Source organism: Cydia amplana, chromosome 10 (assembly GCF_948474715.1).
Source record: "Cydia amplana chromosome 10, ilCydAmpl1.1, whole genome shotgun sequence".
Lineage (NCBI taxonomy): Eukaryota > Metazoa > Arthropoda > Insecta > Lepidoptera > Tortricidae > Cydia > Cydia amplana.
This window is the reverse complement of record NC_086078.1, coordinates 18,715,794-18,741,050: the sequence shown is the minus strand read 5'-3', so window position 1 is coordinate 18,741,050 and position 25,257 is coordinate 18,715,794. Positions and strand designations below refer to the sequence as shown.

Here is a 25,257-nt window from a genome sequence, read left to right as displayed (position 1 = left end):
TTATAGCACACGCAGTGCAAGTGTTATTTTAAACGTCAAACTTGCACTGCGTGTGCTATCAAAATCGTTGGAGACTTCTTTTGGTGTAACTTTAGTAGTGTTTTAGGCAAAACTAACCGGAAAATAGCATGAATTATAAATATTGTATCATGTTATGATGACAATCCTTTGACATCTATTATAGCTTGCATATTAAAAAATACGCTTTAGAATCCATTTCGCATGTACTAATCAGCGTGAGCGATTATTATACATCGATAGTTTATAAATAAATACAGAAAAACATATCATGGTCGCGGGCCGGTACAGGCCTGTTAGAACTATTATTTTAAATATTCCCGCTCGATATTTTACTTACGCGAGTTGCTGCATCCCCGAACACAACAAAGTTTCTCCGTTGCGGCCATTGCTCCTCGCCGCCGAGTTGGCCACCAAAAATCAAACCAAAAATCAAACAAATTTCAATAAACGGTATGCAGTTTTGAAACATGAGAAGTTGTCAAAAAGACAATTTTTTTTTTTTTTTTTATTTCATTGCAGTGATATTATGCCAGTACAATATTATTTTATGTAGCTAAAATAACAAAAGTATAGCCGGTCAAACAACTGTGTCAGTAGAAAAAGACGCGAAATTCAAATTGTCTATGGCACTATAACCCATCTTCGCGCTTATATTTTTAAATTTTTCGCTTTTTCACAGACCATAACTATAACAGACTACCGCACCACTTTTTTTCTGCGTGTAACTAAACGCTGAGCACCGTGAAATGTTGCCCCAGGAAATAAAACAAGTGGCTGAGGGGTAAAATTGTGGTCGTTACCGGCGACATCTCTATATTCATTGACAAGACATACGCCCCCATACTTCATATTGATAGTTCTAAGTGAAACAGCCCTGCTCAACAGTTCAAGCCAGTGTTTTGATAATTAATCGGAGGGCGTTGATGAAATTGAAAAGAAGAACTGCTTCATCATTTTACGGCTAATTTTATAGACAGCCTTTGTTTAATTGAACGCGGATTTATGTGAGTTGGTGGTACAAGTAGTGGGCTCAGCTAGCAGACGGGTGCGGGTGCGCGTGAGCGATGGTGGAGGCGGCGAAGCGCGAGGAGGCGGGCTGGGCGCGCGCGCTGGCCGAGGCGACTCCTGCAGTACGTACACACACATATCCAGATCCTCCACACACACTCCTGATTTGTAAAACACCCCTGGATCCCTTTGTTTGACATAATTATTGAAAGTCATAATATAATAATGATCAGATTATTTAATTATTTAAACTTTATTGCACAAATTTACACAAAAAAAGTACAAATGGCAGATTTTTCAGGATTTTCGTAAGGTTGTCCTATAGATAGGTTAGTTTATGGCAATCCTGAAAAGTTACGCGTTACTGAGACAAACCAAATTATGAGTAACGAAAATGCAGACAAACAATACAAAAGTTTATAGCAAACAATAGAGATCCAAAACACCCCACATGCCCAAAAGTACAAATTGTTTATTTGAATTAATTCACTCAATACATATGTATCTCAACTCAAAGCCATCAACAATTTTCAATTGCTTATTCATGGAGTTTTTGCAAGCTTTTATTTCTTAATAGCTCTCCAAGTACAAGTGTGATAGCCACTGCGCTCTAGTCACTCAACTCTCTTTATTATTTGAATTTGATTATGGTCCAGACACAACAAAGACATACATACCACCAAACATGAAATATGTGTTATATTTCATGTTTGGCGGTAAGTATGTCTTCTTCATTATATTTGTTCATCAAGTAAGGTTAAAACCTTACTTGATGAAAAGCAAGATTTTTGTTTTGTTTGGGTTGAGCTTATTTCTGATGATGGATTCTATGAGGAATTGAGGGAACTCCTCAGATCTTATAAGCATACTTATAGTTAATAGCATTTTGCTCCGACAACCACTTTCTGTTCTACGAGGGACATTATGAAAACAATTCAATTGACCTCCAAAACACATGTGAGGGGACATCCATAAATTACGTAAGTATGACTTTGCAAAATATAAAAAATATATAGCTATGTAGAAAATTTTTTTTTTATTTTATTAAAGTCTAATCTGCAATCGGCTGTTCTAGCCATAATCAGATGGTTTATGTTTTTTTTTTTAATTATTATTTAGGGTGGTGTACCACTGAGCACCATCACCAGTTTGCGTGGGGGCTTATTGTCTCTGATCTAGCCCTAGAATGTGCCATCTTTTTAGCCTCGGTATGTAGTCTTGTTCGTGTAACAGGTTTCTGGCTAGTTCGTTACAGTGGTTTTGAAGTCTTTCCTTGTACTTTTTGCAGTATTCGTGTACCTCTTGTTTTATAGTTGGCATTTCTGTGTATTCATGTATTTCACTATTTCTAACCAATAATGGTGCACACGTGATCATTCTTAGGGTTTTGTTTTGGAATCTTTGAAGTATTTCTAGGTTTGAGTTGCTGGCTGATCCCCACAGCTGTATTCCGTAGGTCCATATCGGTTTTATAATACATTTGTATATGAGTAGTTTGTTGTTAAGTGTTAGATTTGATTGTCTTCCAATCAGCCAGTATGAGCTCCTGCATTTGATGTCCGCTTCTTTTCTTTTTGTCTTGATGTGGTTGGCCCAGGTCAGTCTTCTGTCGAGGTGGAGTCCTAGATATTTGACACAGTTTTGGCTAGGAAGGGGTTCGCCTCTCATAGTCACTGGTGGGCAGTCTCCCTTGCGTAGTGTGAAGGTTATTTGGACAGATTTTGTTACGCTGGATTTGATCCTCCAAATCTCGAGCCAATGTTCAATATTCTTTAGATGTGTTTGTAGTTTTTGTGATGCGATTTCAGGTCTTTTGTCACTAGCGAGACAAGCTGTGTCATCCGCATAGGTTGCTGTGATCACTTCATCAGAGACCGGTAGGTCGGCAGTGTAGATTGAGTATAATACTGGACCGAGGACAGATCCTTGTGGGACTGATGCTTTGATGTCATATAGGCTTGATGTCTCTTCACCAAATTTGACTTGGAATTTTCTATCTAACAGGTATGGTGAAATATGGAAGGTATAAAATTACATTTATGTCTACTCTTTTCTATTTTAAATTAAAATGTATATTTTAACAAAAAAATTCAGCTAAGTGCAATTACGATTACTTACAATAGTGATATATATAATCAAGCTTTTCAATCTCGTACCCAACCCAATAAGGCCTAACATGATACTCAACTGAAAAGCTCTCCATTATATCATGATTGGGTAAATCCACGGTGACTCACGTTACTTTGTAGTCACTATTCCTAACAATCTTGTCGTATATTTGAGATCAAGAGCTTTCTACGTCGAAAACTTGATAATAATATCACAGAGTACATTACTGCGAATCATTTATCGAAGTACTTTTTCTCCATCAAATTATAAAAATTGGAGAAAAGTGGAAAATAACTCCATGACTCACGTTACAAGAAATGGACACGGAGTTTTACGCCTTTTGTGTTTATTGATTTCCCTTTGATTATTGAATGAATTAGTTTTAACAAAATAACAAAACAATGACATAAATATGCAAGCTTCTTTAATAGTTAACCAAATAAAATCAAAGATACACCCTTATTTAAATAAAATATAAAACCTTACGAACTCACGTTACAGCGATTTCGTGAATCACGTTACTTGCGACTACCTAGAATATTTTGATATTTTTTATCATTTCTAGCAAACAAATAGCATATTTTTTACTTATTATTATTAGAATTAGAACTTTTCTGATACGTTATTTAGCTCTACCCAAAGCTTGGCGATTAATTAACATCGAAGATGAGGATGCAATTGAACTATCTAAGGCTCTTGCTTATTCAGCTTTTTTCTTTGATCTATATGTTTTTCAACTCTTTTTCTGTTTTTTTCTCTTTCATCCTTTATAAATTGGTTTTTCTTTTTTTGAGTCATGTTATCTAGCAACTTCTTCTTTTGCCTGATTTTTTGGCGGCAAGCCTATGTTTTTTCTTATACTCTTCGTACTTTCCGTCGTCTTTCAGCTTCTGTCTTCTTCTTTTTGCCCTTTCTGCCGCTGATAGAGGCATTGTAGCTACAAAATACATTCAAATATTTAGTTACTCGCTTTACAGTTGCAACAACGCGATTCACTGTGACTCACGTTACAAGTATCTCAAGTCATGTATTTCTATAAAATAACACTTATGCGGAGAAATAAACCGCGAGAATGACACCATCTAAGCCCAATCATACACATAGTTCAATATAAGTTCGTTTGTCCAAAACTTCAGTACAGTAAATGAAAAATATTGTTTTTTACGTTACTCACGTTACTCAACGACATGCAATTTTCATTCACCTCTTACATATTTTTCTTTCAACTTATGATAATTGTAATCAAAGTAACGCGTGAATAATTTAATAGACAACAGATAAATAAAGGTTACTTACCTCTTCTTTGCGTAAAAATCAATTAAAGTCGTAATATTTATAATCACTTATTTTACGTTCGTAGTTGATTCCGCAAGCAGCACTTACAATGTCGGAAATTATGACAACCGTTGACTTATTATTGACTTAAGGTTATAAAATTTGTTCTGCTACCCTCATTTGATTATTCTACATTCAAACACATTCTAAATTCAATAGTTTATTTTTTCGTTGTCATGTCCGAGTTACGCGGAAAGACCCATTGTATAAAATTCTATTTTGTTTTGTTCTGTTTCTATCATGTATTTAACTGCAATAAATTATATATGTGCCATTGCAGTGTGTTTGATTGTTCTTTCTTGTCACACTTTCCCTTTACATGTGAAAGTGACATAATTTATGGATATCCAGTCTTTTTTTTTTATCTATTCCATCTTCATTAAGTTTAAATCATAATTATTGAAATTTCATAAGTAGAAATAGGGATGATGACACATGTTGAATTTTATAACAAAATCTAGTAAAATAGATAGCAAACGAGCAATTTATCACAATAATGTGGATATTGAAATAAAATATTGAAAAATTACAAAATTACAGGACCTGAAAGTTTTAAAATTTAAGTTTTTTTTAACTTCCAAAAACGATAAAAGTAAGGGTACCATTCGATTCCTTACGTTTCATCCAAAAAAATATTGTATAGCAACTATATACATAAACGCAATATTTCACCGACAAAAACGCAATTTTCTTGTTTTGTCCATACTACAAGATGGGCGATGACGTCACGGCCTCTGGCCGTTTTGTATAGGGCGTTTCGCGAGTGAAGTGCGACTGTCGGACTTTGAATACAATTTCTGTTTTTTGTGTTACTTTAATGCAATTGGTCCCATAATCCCATATAGACATTTGATCCTAAAAACAAACCCGATCGATTGATACCATAAAAAAAAAATAGTCATGTAGCCTATTGTGTGGCAATGAGACTGAGGTGTCGTGTCGTGTCGGCAGGGCACCGAGGCGACCGTGCCGGACGCGGCGCTGGGCGCGCTGCTGGACGACGCCGACGCCACCGACGGAGATGCCGAGCTTTGGGTAACGGTCTAACACTCTGAACGTCTTTGAATAATATATCGATTCATAGGAATTAATTTACACACATCACCCATAAAAAATGTCTACCACTTTCAATAGTTTCTCAATTCAAAGATTCCAAAGAGAATAGAATCGCGTCCCGCATATCGAGCAGTCCGTCGAGTTTCTTTACAAGTCGCGCGTGCGTAGGTGCGTCGCCTCGGCGAGCGCGTGGGGCGGCTGGACGCGCTGAACGTGGGCGGCATGCTGGCGGCCGCCACCGAGGGGGGCGGCGCGGGCGCTCGGCTCTCCGCGCGGCTGGACGCGGGCGGCGCGGCGGCCTCGGCGCTCGCCGCACGGTTGTCGCGCCTCGACGCGCTGGCCCGCGCCGCTCCCGCGGCGTTACACGCGCGCTCCGGCGCCGCGCGCGCCGACGCCGCCGCGAGGGCTCTGCTCCACGAGCTCACTGAAATCTACGCTTGGCTCGACGCGCCGCCGCTGAGGGATCTCGACTCTATTTCTGAGGTATAGAAATGAATATTGGTAGGATTCGCTTTAATTTAATAGCGTTCGGTGGCTTTTTCTGTAAATAAGTAATAGAAATTATATGTATGTATCTTTGTAACGGTATCGGCGTGCAGATCTCCCTCGCGAGCCCCGAGGGCCGCGCTCGTGCGCTGGCGGCGGGCACGGCGCTGCGCACGGCGTTGCGCGCGGAGGCGCAGATGGCGCCGGCGCGGCGGCGGCTCGGCGCCGTGCGCGAGCGCCTGCGCCGCCTGCAGCGCGCCAAGGATGCACTCGCCGCCGCGCTCGCCCGCCACCTCAACAACCTGCTCATTCATCTCGGTCGGTACACTGTTTTCCTACTCACTTAGGCAATCTGAAATGATACCCGCAATTATAACATTCACCTTGAGACCTTGGAATCTTTTCCACCAAAAAAAGATGATTGTTAACCCTTTGACCGCCGTTGGCATGTATACAAGACAACGATAGAACGATACACTGGCGCCGCTGTCTTGTATACAGGACAAAAATTCAACCGCTCAGTAAATGTGGAAAAAATATCAATTATAATTTTTTTTACACTCATGTTAATGTTTTAGGTCCTCGTTTAAAAAAAAAATGCATTTATTGCAGCTATAGAAATCCAGTCTTTTATAATAAGGCTCTCAAAAATATTGCTCCAGATTTCAACGTTTTTCTTGTTCCTCGTCGCCGTTGTCTTGTATACACGACAGCTAGGGATGGGAATGTTAACTCGATATGAGAATATTCAAAATAAATATGAAATCGCAAATCTGGTTTTATTTAAGCATTTGAACACTTGTTAAATGCCAATTGGTGGTAACTAGTAACTAGAATACGTAAAACGAGACGAGAGAGACAGGCATTAACTATAGCTGAAGTTCAGGGAGCTTCTTCAGCTGTTGATAGTAGAGCCAGACAAGTAAATCTGTCCTTGTGGTTTATTTGCAGAACAAAAGATTCATTTTAAGATGATAGTGTAGTGGGGAGTGATACCCTGCAGTGACCGCTTCGCACAAGAATGGTACAGGCGGACGCTAAGACTATATAGTCAGTGTCGCCTAGCTATGAGCGCCGCGCCGGCGCGCCGCCGCCGCCGACAAAATTTTCGCGCCGCCGCCGCCGACGCTGCGCTATCGGCGTGGCATCGGCGTGACCTTGGTAGTTACTACTACTTTCGGAATCAGATAATATATTTTTAATCGAGTTTAGATCATTAACGGCGCCACTTCGAATAGTTTATAGGCATTCAAAAGGTATTTTAGGCCCATATAATTCAAAAATATCGAAGGCAAATGCAAACTTATCTATCTAGTAACCGCGCTACTAGTCTTGGGGAAACGAAATTATTTAATATCAATTTTAACATCAATATGCTTGTAATAAACATACTGATTCCCTTCCATTTTTATGGTGGAACGTTCCACATTACAATTTATAGAGTGTATATATACACTAGACATATGTCAATCACAATGAAAAAATTAACTGTGATCAATTCTGGCTAACGTGAGCTCGAACTCGAACCCACATCTTTGCATTACCGTACCGATCTTAATTTTGCCAGCTAACCATCATTTACCGCGAATTTAGCCATTGCAAGCATGGTTAAACGTCTTTAAAAGGTATAAAATGGGGTTAATTTTAAGATATTAAGCGTTTCCACGTCCAAGTCCAAATGTCCGGCCGTTGGCTTCGCACGGAAGGGCGTCGGAATCGGGTCTCAATTAAACTTGGCCACTGTTCAAATTTCAAGCTTTGCTCTCTCGCAGCTCAATATATGGCCTTGCATCGCTCCCATGGAATTAAGCCGCTATCTGAACCTGCAAGTTTTTGGCCCTGTTTGGAGCTCAACTTTCGGCCTGTTTTAAAACGCTTGAGCCTTGGTCCTTATCCGATCTTAGCTCCATTGCAGCTCGGCCTTTGGCGTCGCACGAATGCGCCCGCAGGAAAGCTCCAGATCTTTAACACTATGGCTTCAGTCTTTATTGGCCTGCGCCCTCGCTCTGCTCTCATGCAGCTCGGCCTCGCACAGAAGCGCGCCGCAATTGGCGCTCCAGGTGTTCGGCCGTCAGCCAATCTAACACTTGGCGTTCGATTCTTAGCTGTATACTTACCTGCAGCTCATCCTCTGGCCTCGCATTGGGAGGCGTCGAAATCAAGTCTTCGGTGTTACATGGAGCTCGGCGTTGGGCCTCACTTTGGGCCTCACTATGGTTATCGATATTGGTTATCGATACGGAGACGGAGCTCGATTTTCTTTGGACTGTCGAGTCTGTCGACAAGACGTTTCCCTGATACAGTCAATCCGCAATTTTTAACTTAGCATTAGCACAAAAGAGTGCCTCGCTAAGATCTTCCGGCCAGAACCTCTCCAAGATTAAGTCCGCCTCTGATGCCGCGCGATACCGCTTATCCACTGTTTATACGATATCAATTTTTTTCGTACCATTATTCAATAAATTACCCTTGAAAATAAAAAATGCATTTATTTCATAACTTTCTTACAGCAAAAACATGTTTTTTCGGTAAAATTTTGGTTTGATTCTTTTTTCATTAATCGAAGGTGTTTCAAGGCCACGCCGCCGATTCGCCGCCGCCGCCGACCAATTTTGACCGGCGCGCCGCCGCCGGCTATATGCCTATCGGCGCTCATATCTAGTGTCGCCTAACTATGAGAATGTTATATATTTGAAATTGACGAAAAATTGTCATGGTAGGGAGGATGTAATACGGGAACTGAGAAGCTCATCTAAGGAACATGTCGAATGTGAAACATGCATTCCCGAACATTTCCGATCCCCACCCTTTTCCAATATTATTGTTCTTCACTCATTGACAATTCAATTAACCCACGTGCAATTTTCCCCAATGCAGTTCCGGTACTTACATTTATATTATCGACACACGATGCGCGGCTCTAACGTTACGCTTATAAAGTTTACGTACCGACAAGCGCTTACGCCGTTGACCTAGAGACTATTATTACTTAATCCGCGCGGAAACAGTCCTTGTCGGTCTGCACTGCGGACAGTCCATGCGCGCCGTTGTCTTGTATAAACGACTTCTTGTACAGCCTAGTGCGGTGATATTACGTCATGAATCGATATTGTTTAGTGTTTGTTTTTAATGATAAAGACCTTTATTTTTAATATTGTCGTGTGTAAAAAATATGTTAATTTTTGGCATTTTCGAAATAAATTAAAGTTGGATAAGAACAAAGCCAAATTGAGAAGATTTTTACCATAAATTGTAAATATCGATATCACTATTTGCAATCCCTAAACTTTTTATTAGTTGTTTACTTAAAATTTGCTCTGGCGTGTGAGTGAGCGTCTTTGCGGACTAGGTCCGGCGGCCAAAAGGTTTTTATAGATTACCTTTACAGCAATTTGATTACTTTTACGTTGTTTGGCAACTATTGGCACCAAACCTTAGTTACCCTACTCCTCGTCCCACAAATCCTTTAAGTTACTCTTTCCTTTAAAGATATACATTTATTTTCGTAATGTGATTACCAAGTGTAACAGACCCTGGTGCTGGTTGGTGTAGGTAACGAGGCGGCGTCGGCGCCGGCGGCGGGCGCGGCGGGGACGGCGCGCGCGCACCACGCCGACCTGCTGCCGTACGCGCCCTTCATGCGCTGGCTCAAGGACATGGACGAGAAAGCCTACGACGCGCTCACCAAAGTATGTAGCACTACACAAAAATAGTAAGTTAAAGGTAACTTTTGAAGATCATTGAAGGCAATGATCTTCAAAATTGTTATAAAACAACAGTGACGACTTTCTTACAAAAGTATTATTATTTAAAATAAAATTAAAGAATCGTACGTATTTTATTTGCTCAGTTGTTTTATATTTGAGTGACAATATCGGCCTTTTATCTACCTAGCTAGCTAGTTCATTATGTGCAGCATCTCTAGCATCACTACTCGTTCAGGTTCCGGCAGAACATCAGCGCGCTGCGGTTCTTCGCAGCTTTAAGCTGAGCCAGCGCCTATTCTTCGCACCATCACATGGCTCGACTCATTTCCATACTTTTTTTGTATTCGTTAGGAATTTAAGACAATGCATGTTTGTTCAATTATGTCTGCATGTTTTTTTTTATAAATTAAAATTATTTGTCGCGCTAAGTCGGCCATTATAGCCGAGTCATAATGAGAAGAATAAAGTTTTTCATCTATCTATCAATGAATGTACCAGATCGGCTCATAAAGTAACGTCAACCGGCTCAAGGAGATGGCGGGGGTGAATTAGAGATAAAAACTGGGGGTGAAATTTATTTGATAATTTCCTTAAATCTACTCACACTAATCGTATCATACGAACTCTATTACTAGGACGAGTATGTTCAATCGCATGATATAATTTGTGGGACGCGGGTAGTTTTTAAGAAACGATCAGGTAAATGCCATTCGCCGGTCGTGATCCCTATTCACCTCGGTGTTCGATACGTAACGATCGCTGTCGCCGCAGGTGTACGTGGGCACCTGGTCGCGCGTGTACGAGCGCGAGGCGCGCGCGGCGTGCGAGGCGGCGCGCGCCTCGCCCGCGCCGCCGCACGCCGCCACGGCCGACACGCCGCTCGACGCCGTGAGTGCTGCCCCTGCCCTGCCCTGCCCTGCCCTGCCCGCTCCTCCTGCTTCAATTTAACCACTTTATCAGATAAAATGAAGTATTAATTATCTACAGAAACAAAAACTTATCTACTGGTCGTAGTAATCTGTAATTATTCGTGTTCGCACTTCGCAGGTGCTGACGGTGGTGGAGAACATCTGCAATGCGGAGCAAGACTTCTGCGCGCAGTTCTTTTTCTTGGACGTCGATGTCAAGGTAAAACTTCCTTTGATGTTTATTATGCACGAGTTGCATAACAAATATTGATCGAATTTTACAACATGTTACATTAGAAGAGGCTCGATTTGCGATTCCTATTAACTCCGCGCAAACTTTGCGAGTGTGAAAATGGCTCCATCATGAGCAGCAAATTTCTATGAAAATGTGACGTTTATTGTGGCGCTCCGTCCCGTCAAATCGGTGCTAGTGTAGTGGCTACTATATCCTCCATCACGCAGTAGCACGGCCCGACAAGGCTACGCCTTGTATTAGAATTGTATTAGATGCCGGTGACAAAAATTGTCCATTTGTCGAAGATAATTTGTCGCCGCACGAGCTAGGTTAGACGAACTATGGTCGCATTTTACATGATTTTTGTTAGAAAATGAAATAGTCCATGTATCGTGAGTCGTTGCAATGTGAAGAGCGACGGCAGCGACGGCGGCAGCGAGGCGAGCGAGGAGACGGCGGCGCGGCGCGGCGGCGGCGCGGAGGCGCGCCGCATGATGGCCGAGCTGTTCCCCGCGCTCGAGGCCGAGCTGGTGGCGCTGGTCAACCATCTAGAGCGGCAGCCTTAGTATGCATTTTTGTTTATATTTTTTGTAGATATTATTCTTTTAGCCCCCCTGTGAATTTGTCCCCGTCAAAGTCCTCACGAATTGCCATTCTGCCGAACAAACGTCCAAATATAAAAATACACTGACATAATAAACATTCACATTTATAATATTAGGTAGGTGGGGCGCGTTTACCCTACAGTTACTATACTGCGTTGATATTATAATACCTACGGTTTTCCGGGGCAATGAATTTGTTAAGAAAGTATTTCCCGCCGTAGCGGGGCAATGCGCGCGTTGGCGTGCGTGGGCACCCGCGTGCTCGGCGACGGCGGCGGCGGGGAGGGCCGCTGGGCGCGCACGGCGCTGGCGGCGGTGGCCGTGGCGGCCAAGCGCGGCGCCGACCGCGTCGTGGCGGAGCGCCTCGCAAACATGCCCGAGGCGGCGAGGCAGGCCGCCAAGAGGCCTAAAGCGGGGCTGCTGGGGTAAGAACGTCTCACGTGTGCGGTGGTTTGTGGCGTTACCTTTACTACATACTTTTAAATACTTACTACTAAGAATACTTATTGCAAATCTAAGTAGGTATTTTACTTCTAAAAGCCGTATCGATTTGAAAATATGTAATCTATATATATAAATGCAAGTGTCCTGACTGACTGACTGACTGACTGACTGATTCATCAACGCAGAGCCGAAACTACAAAAGCTAGAAAGTTGAAATTTGCACACTAGGTTGAATTTATAAAGTGTACAAGAGATAAGAAGCGATTTTGAAAAATTCAACCCCTAAGGGGGTTAAAAAGGGGATGAAAGGTTGTATGGGGTGCAAGTTTTATTTTAAGCTAGGAATTTGGAACTTTGTAATAATGTACTATATTAAAAAACAAGAAAACTAATTTCTGCGTTTTTGAAAATTCATCCCCCAAGGTGGTGAAAAAGGGGTTGAAAGTTTGTATGGAGATCAAATATTTTTGTGAGTGCAAACCAAGTCAAGACAAGTCCAAACTTGAAACTTTGTATATGGGGATATTATTATAAGACGGGAAAAGTAATTTCAGCGTTTTTGAGAATTCATCCCCTAACAGGGTTAAAAAGGGGTTGAAAGTTTGATCCATTACAAATGCTTTGAAACTTCTTAGAAATACATAATAGCCGATGACAAAAAACAGGAATTGCGAAGTTTTAGGTAATTCAACCCCTAAGGGGGTAAAAAAGGGGATGAAACTTTGACCTGGGGTGCAAATTTTATTTTAAGCTAGGACCTTGAAACTTCGTAAAAAGGTATTAAATTAAAAAACAAGAAAACTGATTTCAGCGTTTTTAAAACTTCATCCCCCGAGGTGGTAAAAAAGGGGTTGAAAGTTTGTACGGAGATCAAATATTTTTGAGAGTGCGGGACTTGAATCTTTGTATTTGGGGATATTATTAGAAGACAGGAAAAGTTATTTCAGCGTTTTGTAAAATTCATCCCCTAACAGGGTTAAAAGGGGTTGAAAGTTTGTATGGTGTTCAAATTATATTTTAAGTTAGGAACTTGAAACTTCGTAAAAATATATGTTATTAAAATACAAGAAAACTAATTTCAGCGTTTTTGAATTATCATCCCCTAAGGTGGTGAAAAAGGGGTTGAAAGTTTGTATGGATATCAAACATTTTTTCTTTGTATTTCGGGATATTATTAAAATACAGGAAAAATAATTACAGCGTTTTGTAAAATTCATCCCCCAACAGGGTTAAAAAGGGGTTGAAAGTTTTAATCCATTACAAACGCTTTGAAACTTCTTAGAAAGGCATAATAGCCGATTACAAAAGAAAAGTAAATGCTACGTTTTTGGAAATTCAACCCCTAAGGGGGATAAAAAGAGGATGAAAGTTTGTCTTAGGGTGCAAATTTTATTTTAAGCTAGGAACTTGAAACTTTACAAAAAGTTATTAAATTAAGATACAAGAAAACTAATTTCAGCGTTTTTGAAAATTCATCCCCTAAGGTGGTGAAAAAGGTGTTGGAAGTTTGTATGGATATCAAACATTTTTTCGAACGCGCGACTTGAATCTTTCTATTTGGGGATATTATTAGAAGACAGGAAAAGTTATTTTAGCGATTTTATTTAAAGCTACAAACTTGAAACTTCGTAAAAATGTATTTTATCAAAAGAGAAGAAAACTACTGTCAGAGATTTTGATAATTCATCCCCCGAGGTGGTGAAAAAGGGGTTAAAAATTTGTATGGAGGCTAAACATTTTTTTGAGTGCGGGACTTGAATCGTTGTATAAAGGCATATTATTAGAATACAAGAAAAATAATTTCAGCTTTTAAAAAAATCACCCCTAAAATGGTTAAAAAGAGGTTGAAAGTTTGTATAGGGTTCAAATTTTATTTAAAGCTAGGAACTTCAAACTTCGTAAATAGGTAGTTAGGTAGTAGGTTTTATTAAATAGAGGACATGAAAATCTTCTAAGGGGGTTTAGAGGGATTATATCGAGGACAATTTTATTCAGTTAGGGGCTTGAAACTTCGTAGGTTGTGAAAGACAAAGTCTCATGCGTTGTATAATATTAATAATTAACAAATGATAAACCGTCCTACCGCAATCTCTTGCTGCATAATGTTCTAAGCTAATGTAGAATATATAACCACCAATATACAAATCCACGCGTACGAAGTCGCGGGCAACAGCTAGTATAATATAACCTACAGACGACAATACATACAATAATTGAGCACTATAGGGCTGATTTGAGACGGAGCCAGAAGATTTACCTGTAATGAAAAACTTCGATGGTTACTATTCGACTCCTCAAGATTGGGTTCATACGGGTTCAATGTTTTTTTTTGTCAGAAACTTACTGTAACGATTTTCAGATTCCTATCAGAGTTCGAAGAACTAAGCTCGGTGTGCGAGGCGATATTCGGGCGCAGCGGGCGGCGCGCGGACCTGGAGCGGTGGTACGCGGCGCTCGGCGGCGCCATGCTGGCCGCCGTGGCCGCCGCCGAGCACCCGCGCACGCCGCGCCCCGTGCTGCGCCTCGAGAACTACCACAAGCTGCACGCGCTGCTCGGTGCGTACATCACACGCGGCCCATATCTTTATTGACACTGTTTGTTTCTCAATAAATAAAAAAAAAATAGACGAGAGAGACAGAGACAGGAGATGATACCGGTAGTGACCGTATCTGTAGTGTCGTGGTGTGCGTTGCAGCGGCTCGCCGTGCGCCGGCGCTGGACGCGCTGCGGCGCGAGGCGCGGGCGCGGTACACGGAGGCGCTGCGGCAGTACGTCACGCAGTACTTCGGCCGACCGCTCGACAAGCTCACCCAGTTCTTCGAGGTACCGGCCTTCAATCTAATCATATGGTATTCTGGTTTGGGGCAAAGCAGCTGACATACAGACTATATTTGTCTTACAAAAGAGAGCCATTCGTTCTATATATAACTTAAGAGCGCGTGAATCATTAAGAGAACTTTTCAAAGAAATTAATATTTTAACTGTAGCTTCCCAATACATATATGATAGTATTATTTATGTTATTAAGAATCTAGACTCCTTCACTAAGAATTCTGATGTCCATAACTTTAACACTAGAAATAGAAATAAGCTTGCTATCAGAAAGTTTCGTGTCCGTAAAGTACAAAAGTCATTCGTTGGGCAATGCATTCATTTTTATAACAAGTTACCTGAGAATGCTTTAAGATTACCCTTTCCAGCTCTTAAGAATTACTTAAAAAAGTCATTGATGTTAAAAGCTTATTACAGAGTCGAGGACTACTTGACAGACAAACATGCATGGTCCAAACCAGAAACTAACTAATAAAAAGTAGTAGCAATTAAAAACATTGTATTATGTATAGAGTTATAGGTGACACAGCTCAGGTAAGCAGGAAAGCACATCAAATATTATATGTTGGTAATTAATAATAATCAATCAGATTTATATAATATGTTTTCCCATTTCTTTTAATAACTTTATTTTCTTTTCCTTTTGTAAGAATTTGATATGTTTTCTGAAAGAGCTACGATTTTGTATGATTCCATGTACATATGTATATTTTCTAAATCAAATTTCTATTACACCTTATGTGTATAATTGCATGAATTCTATAGTAATTTAAATTGTATTTTTTCCCTTATTTTCTCGTAATGCATGTTAATTATAAGATGTAATTATTTTTGAAAAGATGTGTCCCGCCGAGTTTGTTGCCGGTCCCATATTGGGATACCCTCCTCCAATTGAGGGGGGATTTAAATCTTCTCGGGGCAGAGGTGTAGGGTTGGAGCCGGTCTACCTAGCTTTATTTGACGTTCATAAGCGCATTGTAATTATGCCTACTTGAATAAACTATCTTTTATCTTATCTTATCTTATCTTAATCATTAATATATTGCCGGTGAAGGTTATGTCTATTTTCGTCGAGTGTTTTCATGACAATTAAATATGTACGTGATAATACTCGTAGGGATCTAAGGATCGAGCGCGGTGTTCGAGCGAAACGTAGTAGAAAAATACAGGAACGTATCTAATGTATGACATGACCATCTGTAGTATTACCGTTGACGTTACGGCGGTGTGGTGTGGTATACAGGGTGGCGCATTCAGATCGGTCAGTATGGGAAAATCTGAAACTATAAGACATATGACGATCTCTTCTTAGGAACCATGTCATCGATTTTAGTAACAAGAAAAACTGCATTCATACATTTTAAAAAAATGTGTACTCAGCTCGGGAATCGAACCCGGACGTTTTGAAAAAAAAAATCTAAAATTATTTCTATTTAGATATCGATTGTGTAGGTCTTAAGCAGTAAATGTTACTATGAAACATGATGTCTGAAATGAATAAAATGCATTGTTTTCATATCCTTTAATTTATTTTAGTATGTTTTCGAAATGGCCACCATTTTTTTCAATACATTTTACATAAAAAAAATTTAAATGTATGAATGCAGTTTTTCTCGTTACTAAAATCGATGACACGGTTCCTAAGAAGAGATCGTCGTATGTCTTATAGTTTCAGATTTTCCCATACTGACCGATCTGAATGCGCCCCTGTATACGTTCGGCAGGGCGTGGCGGAGGCGGTGGCGGGCGGCGCGCGCGAGGAGGAGGTGTGCTACCGCGCCGCCTTCAGCAAGCACGAGCTGCGGCGCCTGCTGGCCGCGTACCCCGCGCCCGAGGTGCGCCGCGCGCTGCACCGCCTCTACCGGACCGTGGAGAAGCAGCTCAGCGAGGAGGGCGGCCTGCTGCAGGTCGTGTGGCGCGCCATGCAGGAGGAGTTCCTGCAGCAGCACCGCGCCTTGCAGGTGCGTCTCCCGACCGAGACTCTTCAGCAAGCACGAGCTGCGGCGCCTGCTGGCCGCGTACCCCGCGCCCGAGGTGCGCCGCGCGCTGCACCGCCTCTACCGGACCGTGGAGAAGCAGCTCAGCGAGGAGGGCGGCCTGCTGCAGGTCGTGTGGCGCGCCATGCAGGAGGAGTTCCTGCAGCAGCACCGCGCCTTGCAGGTGCGTCTCCCGACCGAGACTCTTCAGCAAGCACGAGCTGCGGCGCCTGCTGGCCGCGTACCCCGCGCCCGAGGTGCGCCGCGCGCTGCACCGCCTCTACCGGACCGTGGAGAAGCAGCTCAGCGAGGAGGGCGGCCTGCTGCAGGTCGTGTGGCGCGCCATGCAGGAGGAGTTCCTGCAGCAGCACCGCGCCTTGCAGGTGCGTCTCCCGACCGAGACTCTTCAGCAAGCACGAGCTGCGGCGCCTGCTGGCCGCGTACCCCGCGCCCGAGGTGCGCCGCGCGCTGCACCGCCTCTACCGGACCGTGGAGAAGCAGCTCAGCGAGGAGGGCGGCCTGCTGCAGGTCGTGTGGCGCGCCATGCAGGAGGAGTTCCTGCAGCAGCACCGCGCCTTGCAGGTGCGTCTCCCGACCGAGACTCTTCAGCAAGCACGAGCTGCGGCGCCTGCTGGCCGCGTACCCCGCGCCCGAGGTGCGCCGCGCGCTGCACCGCCTCTACCGGACCGTGGAGAAGCAGCTCAGCGAGGAGGGCGGCCTGCTGCAGGTCGTGTGGCGCGCCATGCAGGAGGAGTTCCTGCAGCAGCACCGCGCCTTGCAGGTGCGTCTCCCGACCGAGACTCTTCAGCAAGCACGAGCTGCGGCGCCTGCTGGCCGCGTACCCCGCGCCCGAGGTGCGCCGCGCGCTGCACCGCCTCTACCGGACCGTGGAGAAGCAGCTCAGCGAGGAGGGCGGCCTGCTGCAGGTCGTGTGGCGCGCCATGCAGGAGGAGTTCCTGCAGCAGCACCGCGCCTTGCAGGTGCGTCTCCCGACCGAGACTCTTCAGCAAGCACGAGCTGCGGCGCCTGCTGGCCGCGTACCCCGCGCCCGAGGTGCGCCGCGCGCTGCACCGCCTCTACCGGACCGTGGAGAAGCAGCTCAGCGAGGAGGGCGGCCTGCTGCAGGTCGTGTGGCGCGCCATGCAGGAGGAGTTCCTGCAGCAGCACCGCGCCTTGCAGGTGCGTCTCCCGACCGAGACTCTTCAGCAAGCACGAGCTGCGGCGCCTGCTGGCCGCGTACCCCGCGCCCGAGGTGCGCCGCGCGCTGCACCGCCTCTACCGGACCGTGGAGAAGCAGCTCAGCGAGGAGGGCGGCCTGCTGCAGGTCGTGTGGCGCGCCATGCAGGAGGAGTTCCTGCAGCAGCACCGCGCCTTGCAGGTGCGTCTCCCGACCGAGACTCTTCAGCAAGCACGAGCTGCGGCGCCTGCTGGCCGCGTACCCCGCGCCCGAGGTGCGCCGCGCGCTGCACCGCCTCTACCGGACCGTGGAGAAGCAGCTCAGCGAGGAGGGCGGCCTGCTGCAGGTCGTGTGGCGCGCCATGCAGGAGGAGTTCCTGCAGCAGCACCGCGCCTTGCAGGTGCGTCTCCCGACCGAGACTCTTCAGCAAGCACGAGCTGCGGCGCCTGCTGGCCGCGTACCCCGCGCCCGAGGTGCGCCGCGCGCTGCACCGCCTCTACCGGACCGTGGAGAAGCAGCTCAGCGAGGAGGGCGGCCTGCTGCAGGTCGTGTGGCGCGCCATGCAGGAGGAGTTCCTGCAGCAGCACCGCGCCTTGCAGGTGCGTCTCCCGACCGAGACTCTTCAGCAAGCACGAGCTGCGGCGCCTGCTGGCCGCGTACCCCGCGCCCGAGGTGCGCCGCGCGCTGCACCGCCTCTACCGGACCGTGGAGAAGCAGCTCAGCGAGGAGGGCGGCCTGCTGCAGGTCGTGTGGCGCGCCATGCAGGAGGAGTTCCTGCAGCAGCACCGCGCCTTGCAGGTGCGTCTCCCGACCGAGACTCTTCAGCAAGCACGAGCTGCGGCGCCTGCTGGCCGCGTACCCCGCGCCCGAGGTGCGCCGCGCGCTGCACCGCCTCTACCGGACCGTGGAGAAGCAGCTCAGCGAGGAGGGCGGCCTGCTGCAGGTCGTGTGGCGCGCCATGCAGGAGGAGTTCCTGCAGCAGCACCGCGCCTTGCAGGTGCGTCTCCCGACCGAGACTCTTCAGCAAGCACGAGCTGCGGCGCCTGCTGGCCGCGTACCCCGCGCCCGAGGTGCGCCGCGCGCTGCACCGCCTCTACCGGACCGTGGAGAAGCAGCTCAGCGAGGAGGGCGGCCTGCTGCAGGTCGTGTGGCGCGCCATGCAGGAGGAGTTCCTGCAGCAGCACCGCGCCTTGCAGGTGCGTCTCCCGACCGAGACTCTTCAGCAAGCACGAGCTGCGGCGCCTGCTGGCCGCGTACCCCGCGCCCGAGGTGCGCCGCGCGCTGCACCGCCTCTACCGGACCGTGGAGAAGCAGCTCAGCGAGGAGGGCGGCCTGCTGCAGGTCGTGTGGCGCGCCATGCAGGAGGAGTTCCTGCAGCAGCACCGCGCCTTGCAGGTGCGTCTCCCGACCGAGACTCTTCAGCAAGCACGAGCTGCGGCGCCTGCTGGCCGCGTACCCCGCGCCCGAGGTGCGCCGCGCGCTGCACCGCCTCTACCGGACCGTGGAGAAGCAGCTCAGCGAGGAGGGCGGCCTGCTGCAGGTCGTGTGGCGCGCCATGCAGGAGGAGTTCCTGCAGCAGCACCGCGCCTTGCAGGTGCGTCTCCCGACCGAGACTCTTCTTCTCCGGTTCGAAGGTCCCTCGTTTTAGAGTAGGTACTTTCTCGCACGTTTTCTTGGTAGGGTCTCGATCTGTGCAGACGTGCCTCACTCGAAGCGAGATGACGATGATGCCTCGAGCGAGGTCGGTCTCTAGTTAGAAGAAGTACTCGGCGCAGCGATTACCAGCCTTTTGACATATTATTTGAGTGAGAAAGTTTTAGCGCGGTCATGGTGGGTAATGTTCGTGTTGTATTCCGCCAGACGCGCATCGCGGCGTGCTACCCGGGCGCGGGGCTGGCGCTGCCGCTCACCACGCAGGACATCCTCGACGCCTTCTCCGACATCGCGCGCGAGCACTGACCTGACCCCCCGCGACACGAGCACGCTGTTGTGGCGACACGTGACCCCCCCCCATATTATAATTAATATGTAAATCTAATTATCTTAAGAAATTTATAATTACCGAGTGTTATTTTATTTTAGGTATCAATTAATGAATTATGCAATACATATATTATACTCTTTTCTGTTGTTTGTCACACTCCCTACCCCTACCCTAAGTCCTTTATTCTCTTGAGGTTATTTCGCCATTTACCAAATTAACCTGCACCCGTACCCGTTCCCCGTTTAAACCCCCCCCCCCCCCTCTCTCTCTCTCTGTGTGACCCTGAATATTTAAAGAGCGAGATGTCGCATATTCAGGAGGTACTAAGGAGGAACGGGTACAAGGTAAAAAAGTGGCAACCCAGACGGAAGCCAAGAGGACAACGTCCTGCTCCTGATGTCTCCAGACAATCGGCATTTTTGCCGTAGGTATGTAAAAGGGGTAACCGATAAAGTTGGCACGGTACTTGGAAAGTACTCTATAAAGACGGTGTACACTCCTATAAAGTCGCAGGGAGACTAAGGTCACCGAAGGACTTTATTCCGTACCAGTCAATAAAATTGATTGCAGTTGTGGTAGTTCCTATATCGGAGAAACAAAGCGCACAATAGCAGAAAGAGTTAAGGAACATATTGCAGCTGTCAAAAATCGTCAGGTGAACAACTCTGCCGTGACTGAGCATTTACTGGAGTCAGGACCAAACCACTGGATCGAGCTGCATAACCCTAAAATCCTGTCCACGGATCGTCATTTCTACAGTAGGAAAGTACGTGAAGCCATTGAAAACAAAAAACATAGTAATTTCAATCGGGACGAGGGTTTCAAGATCTTATCCACATGGAATCCAGTCATTAGTAAGCGTAAACGAATATCGACAGTCGATAAATCGATTATCGTTAGTGTTGTGTGTCGACAGAGTGACATCCCTAGTGCGCATAACGTTCAAGTTGATAAACAAGACCAAGTGCGGGTAGTTCGAAAAACTCGCGCGGTTAGATGCTGATGTCAACTTAAGCCAGTCTTCTCCGAGACCACGGGGACAACGCCGGCCTCGAAACGTCGGAGGTAAATCTTAAAACTTATATACGCGATTAAGTCCCGTTGTACAATTTAATAAACCAATGAATGTTTGTATAAATCAGTATTTTAATGTTGTTGTTCTTACTGATTCCCCAATTTTTGGTCTTTTGTCACATCACATAGTTTTATATTACTTACTTTTGACTTTATCACCTAAAACGAAAAAATGTGGCCACCGATCCCCTTGTGAACAATATCCTCTAATGTTTAAAGGTACCTACTGCTAATAACAAAACATAGCAAGTAATATAAAATGCATACAAATAGCTACCATGATCTCTAATTCCAGTCAGCTGCACACATGCTTAAATGTAAGTTTGAGGTGCAAAAATAAATAAATAAATTGGGGGACGTCTTACACAGATCATCCTAGCCCCAAACTAAGCAAAGCTGGTACTATGGGTGCTAGGAGACGATATACATACTTATATAGATAAATACATACTTATATACATAGAAAACATCCATGACTCCGGAACAAATATTAGTGTTTATCACACAAATAAATGCCCCTACTGGGATTCGAACCCAGGACCATCGGCTTAGCAGGCAGGGTCACTACGCACTAGGCCAGACCGGTCGTCAAAATCAAATAAAACTAGACTTTGGTTAACTAAACATTTATTAGTTGATTTACTGTATTGTATTGATTACGCTAATGTGAAGTGAACTGTTTAGTCCAGGGACGCTGGAGGCGAGTAGTTAAGGTACACCAGACCTGAAGCCTTAGCCTGAAAGCAAAAAAAGCATAATTAGAAATTACCAGTTCTATTACTTAGATACGGTACAGTCGATGTCAAAGATATGTTACACTTGTGCACCTTACTCCTTTGTGATAAGGCGAAAATTGTAAACACATTTTTGACAGGAACTGTACGCAGATGGTCTCTGTTAAAATTGGAATCTAGTTGGAAACCTGAAATCACGAACTGTCCAGTAGGTACTGCTGCGAAATATCTGCGATGAAAGGTATGAATGTTTGAAAACACGGATGCAGTAAGGAAAAAGTTCATGCTCAGATATGCTAGTAAGAGGTATTGTTGTCTGAGTTCGCACAGCACAAGCCTTATTGAGGTTACTGTGGAGCTTAGTCAATTTGCGTAAGGACATCCCATAAAACATATATAATTATTTGTTAATCTTGGCCAACTTAATTTGTTAACATCAGTTGCCTTTTGGTGAGAATTCTTTGCATCGTAGTATTATGCGGTAGAAGCAACTTACCAGCACTAAGGTTCCTGCGGTGAAGGCGATGCCGGCGATGAGCACAGCATTGTACTTGCGCTGCTTGGCGTCGTAGTTGGCCTGCCATGAGCCGCGCGGCACCGGGAGCTCCTCCATGGTGGGCGCCTTGAAGTCGCCTGCATGGTAGCGGCGGACTGCAACATAAAGTTATGACCGTCAATGCTGGGTTAAGGTATTTCCTTCAATGGTGTAGTTTATCCTTCTCACTGGGGTCATCAGTCACATTCAATAGTTTCTCTTGTTTGTGGCGTGTACACATAATTATGTAGTGTGTTAAGCAACTGCTTCATTTACTAATTATTTGGCACTGACAGGATTATAAGCCCACAATTGAAGGGTACACGGAAAGAACATGTCTAGTCACTTTTTTAGGAAAATGAGATTATTATCTCTAAATCAAGAGCTCTTAATGAACTATTAGTTATATCTTTTGCTACCACTGTATAATAATGTAACACAACTATTTTTTTAGTTAAATAATACCTGGTCACGGAATTACCATACGTTTTGACATTGTTCCAAATTTTAAAACCGTGATTACTCAAAATGTTACTAAAGTGACTAGACATGTTCTTTCCGTGCACCCTTCAATTGTAATTGTACTATTCTTCAGTCATACAAATTTCATAAAAGATTATGTGATTTGTGTGGTTCAATCACATTAGAGATTAAATTACACACTTTTAAAACATAAGTACATATGATTAAATTATACAACGGGACTTAATCGCGTATCTAAGGTCTTCTCCGAGACCACGGGGACAACGCCGTCCTCGAAACGTCGGAGGTAAATCTTAAAACTTAGATACGCGATTAAGTCCCGTTGTATAATTTAATAATGTGTAAAAATCGTGAAAGTTTAAATCAGTGATAAGTACATATGATTTCTAGCTTAGTTATTATAGTCTAGGGATACCTATAGAGTTCAATTCCACCTTGAGTCAGTGATAAGGTCATAACCATAAACGAGGCAGTAAAATCTGCATTGTTTCACTTATTACGTCTTTTTCCTGTTGACTTAGTTGCATTTCGCTTAGTGGTCACAAAAGTTAGGTTATGACTGCAGTTATGTAACTTTTCTGATAGATAGTTATAGGGCTTCAATCTTTTCAGGCACGCCCGAAAGTATTTAAAAGACGATTAATAAAGCATTTAACTTAAAACCATCAAAACAAAAGGGTACTTATAGGCCTTATGAGCAAATCCCGATATCGAACTTAATCAAAACAAATCACACTCACCCGATTGTTGGAATACCCTAGACGCGATTTGACGTGCAGCGAACATTTTTCTATTTTATTATAATTATCTTCGCAGTTATCGACGAAAGAAAGCAGGTTTATTTATACTGCTTTGGTTTCCTTTCCTTCGTCTTCGGACCTTCAACTTCACTTTTTTTAATGAACCGATCGATACTGTAGACCTGAGTGTTGCCAACTTTATTTTTATCAACCCACCAAATAAGGCCGTATTAACCACCAGAAAACCACTAAACTTTGTCGGGCTCTCAAACCACCAGAATTCCACTAGAAATTACAGTGCGACACAAAATATTACTTATTCATGAGCGACAACCATCTGCGATACTTGTGAAATGTCGCGTGCTTAAGCGTAGTGTTATATAGCTGCAAATTACTCGCTATAGTAAAATCACTAGGTTCTTTAATTCGCCCGTTGGAACGCGGTAGGGCGTTCCAACTCGCGGTGTGGTAAAGGAAAGCGGGAAAATATTAGATTTTAAATTTAAAACAGAGTAGGAATAATTAAAAATAATAAAATAGAGTACTTAGATTTTGATTTGCTATGACCCGACAGATTTGATTTGAGCAATGTTGCCTACATCCTAAACTTAAACCATGTTTGAAGTTCCGGGCCTAAATGCTCATTTTTAACTATAAAGTATACAGAGCATTTTATGAATCACACTAGCGGTTAAATTACGTAAATTACCACTAACTGGAACAATCTAATCCACTATAAAATCCACTAGCCACTAAAACCAAAAAAATCTCGCTGTAAGCCATGCCTAAACCACCAGATCTAGTGGAAAATCCACTAAGTTGGCAACACTGGTAGACCAGCAGTGTTGCCAGAGCGCTCCCAGCTTTTGTACGTAGGTACGTCAAAAAAGGTACGATTTGGGTAAAAAAAGTACGGATTTTTTTTTAGGAAATTTTTTTTACAGAAATAATATTTCTGAAGAATCTGGGGGTCTACCGCGAATTCCTAAATTCGTAAAATGCGGGGATCTTTCTCTTTTACTCCAATGAAGGCGTAATTAGAGTGACAGAGACAGATGCCCGCAATTTGTGAACATCTATTTTCGCGGTTATAGCCCTGTTTGGAAAAAAAAAATAACTTGAATAGTCCAGAGGGCCTACCGCGAACCACCTTCGACGTGTTGCCTGCCTCCCTGTCACACTTACGTACGAATTCATAAGTGAGAAAGAGAGGCCACAAGTCAAAAGTGGTTCGGGGTTGACCCTAGGGCTATAACCGCGAAAATCAAAGTTCGCAAATTGCGGGCATCTTTGTCTGTCACTCTAATTACGCCTTCATTGTAGTAAAAAAGAAAGAACCCCGCAATTTGCTTATTTCGGTTTTCGCGGTAGGCCCTCAGATTCAAAAAGGTTATATTATAAAACAGCATCAGCGTTTGCCTACATTTTGCTATCATTATCATTTTGCGATTGCAATTTGCAATTAAAAAAAGAACTAAGTATTTTAAAGTACACAATACAACTCATTTGTTTTAAGTATTTCTCTCAGTAAATACATTTTAACATAAACAAAGTTAAATTGATATACATGAAAAATTATGGCCGACCGAATTTTGACTATCAGAGTTTTGTTAAGACACAACTGCCGACTGCAACTGCTATTTGTAATTACGTAAGTACATTGTTTGGACATATATTGTCCATAATTTTAATTTCCTTATAGTACCTACATGTACATGGTACTTTTTTATGTTGGCCATTATTTTCAAATTAGAAATTTTGCCCCGGATTAACCAACATACCGATTTTTTTTTAAAACTATCGTACT

The 25,257-nt window shown here is 44.1% G+C and overlaps 3 protein-coding genes across 3 annotated transcripts in view; 1 reads left to right on the top strand and 2 right to left on the bottom strand.

Annotated features, from left to right (window-relative positions):
* Positions 1-25,257, bottom strand: part of LOC134651450 (superoxide dismutase [Cu-Zn]) — a 394,084-nt gene that overhangs the window by 156,101 nt on the left and 212,726 nt on the right. The gene's annotated exons all lie outside the window — the stretch shown is intronic.
* On the top strand, positions 923-19,859 carry LOC134651482 (exocyst complex component 1). The gene is made up of 13 exons (XM_063506595.1): positions 923-1,151; positions 5,425-5,508; positions 5,698-6,012; positions 6,129-6,333; positions 9,568-9,704; positions 10,494-10,610; positions 10,770-10,850; positions 11,279-11,430; positions 11,692-11,895; positions 14,274-14,470; positions 14,611-14,738; positions 16,472-16,708; positions 19,761-19,859. The coding sequence occupies exons 1-13, from the start codon at positions 1,086-1,088 to the stop codon at positions 19,857-19,859; spliced, it is 2,022 nt and encodes a 673-aa protein (XP_063362665.1). The 5' UTR covers positions 923-1,085.
* LOC134651606 (uncharacterized) lies at positions 21,569-23,574 on the bottom strand. Its single transcript, XM_063506707.1, has 3 exons — positions 23,451-23,574; positions 22,189-22,343; positions 21,569-21,695 (listed from the first exon to the last, which is right to left on the bottom strand). The coding sequence occupies exons 1-3, from the start codon at positions 23,494-23,496 to the stop codon at positions 21,639-21,641; spliced, it is 258 nt and encodes an 85-aa protein (XP_063362777.1). The 5' UTR covers positions 23,497-23,574; the 3' UTR covers positions 21,569-21,638.

Bases quoted from the DNA above. Each gene is read 5' to 3' on its own strand.
- LOC134651606 (XM_063506707.1), bottom strand. From the start codon at position 23,496: ATGTTCGCTGCACGTCAAATCGCGTCTAGGGTATTCCAACAATCGG. The intron at 22,344-23,450 runs GTGAGTGTGATT...TTTATGTTGCAG, and splicing joins TAGGGTATTCCAACAATCGG to TCCGCCGCTACCATGCAGGC. The intron at 21,696-22,188 runs GTAAGTTGCTTC...TTTTGCTTTCAG, and splicing joins CCGCAGGAACCTTAGTGCTG to GCTAAGGCTTCAGGTCTGGT.
- LOC134651482 (XM_063506595.1), top strand. From the start codon at position 1,086: ATGGTGGAGGCGGCGAAGCGCGAGGAGGCGGGCTGGGCGCGCGCGCTG. The intron at 5,509-5,697 runs GTAACGGTCTAA...GCGCGTGCGTAG, and splicing joins ACGGAGATGCCGAGCTTTGG to GTGCGTCGCCTCGGCGAGCG. The intron at 14,739-16,471 runs GTACCGGCCTTC...TACGTTCGGCAG, and splicing joins AGCTCACCCAGTTCTTCGAG to GGCGTGGCGGAGGCGGTGGC.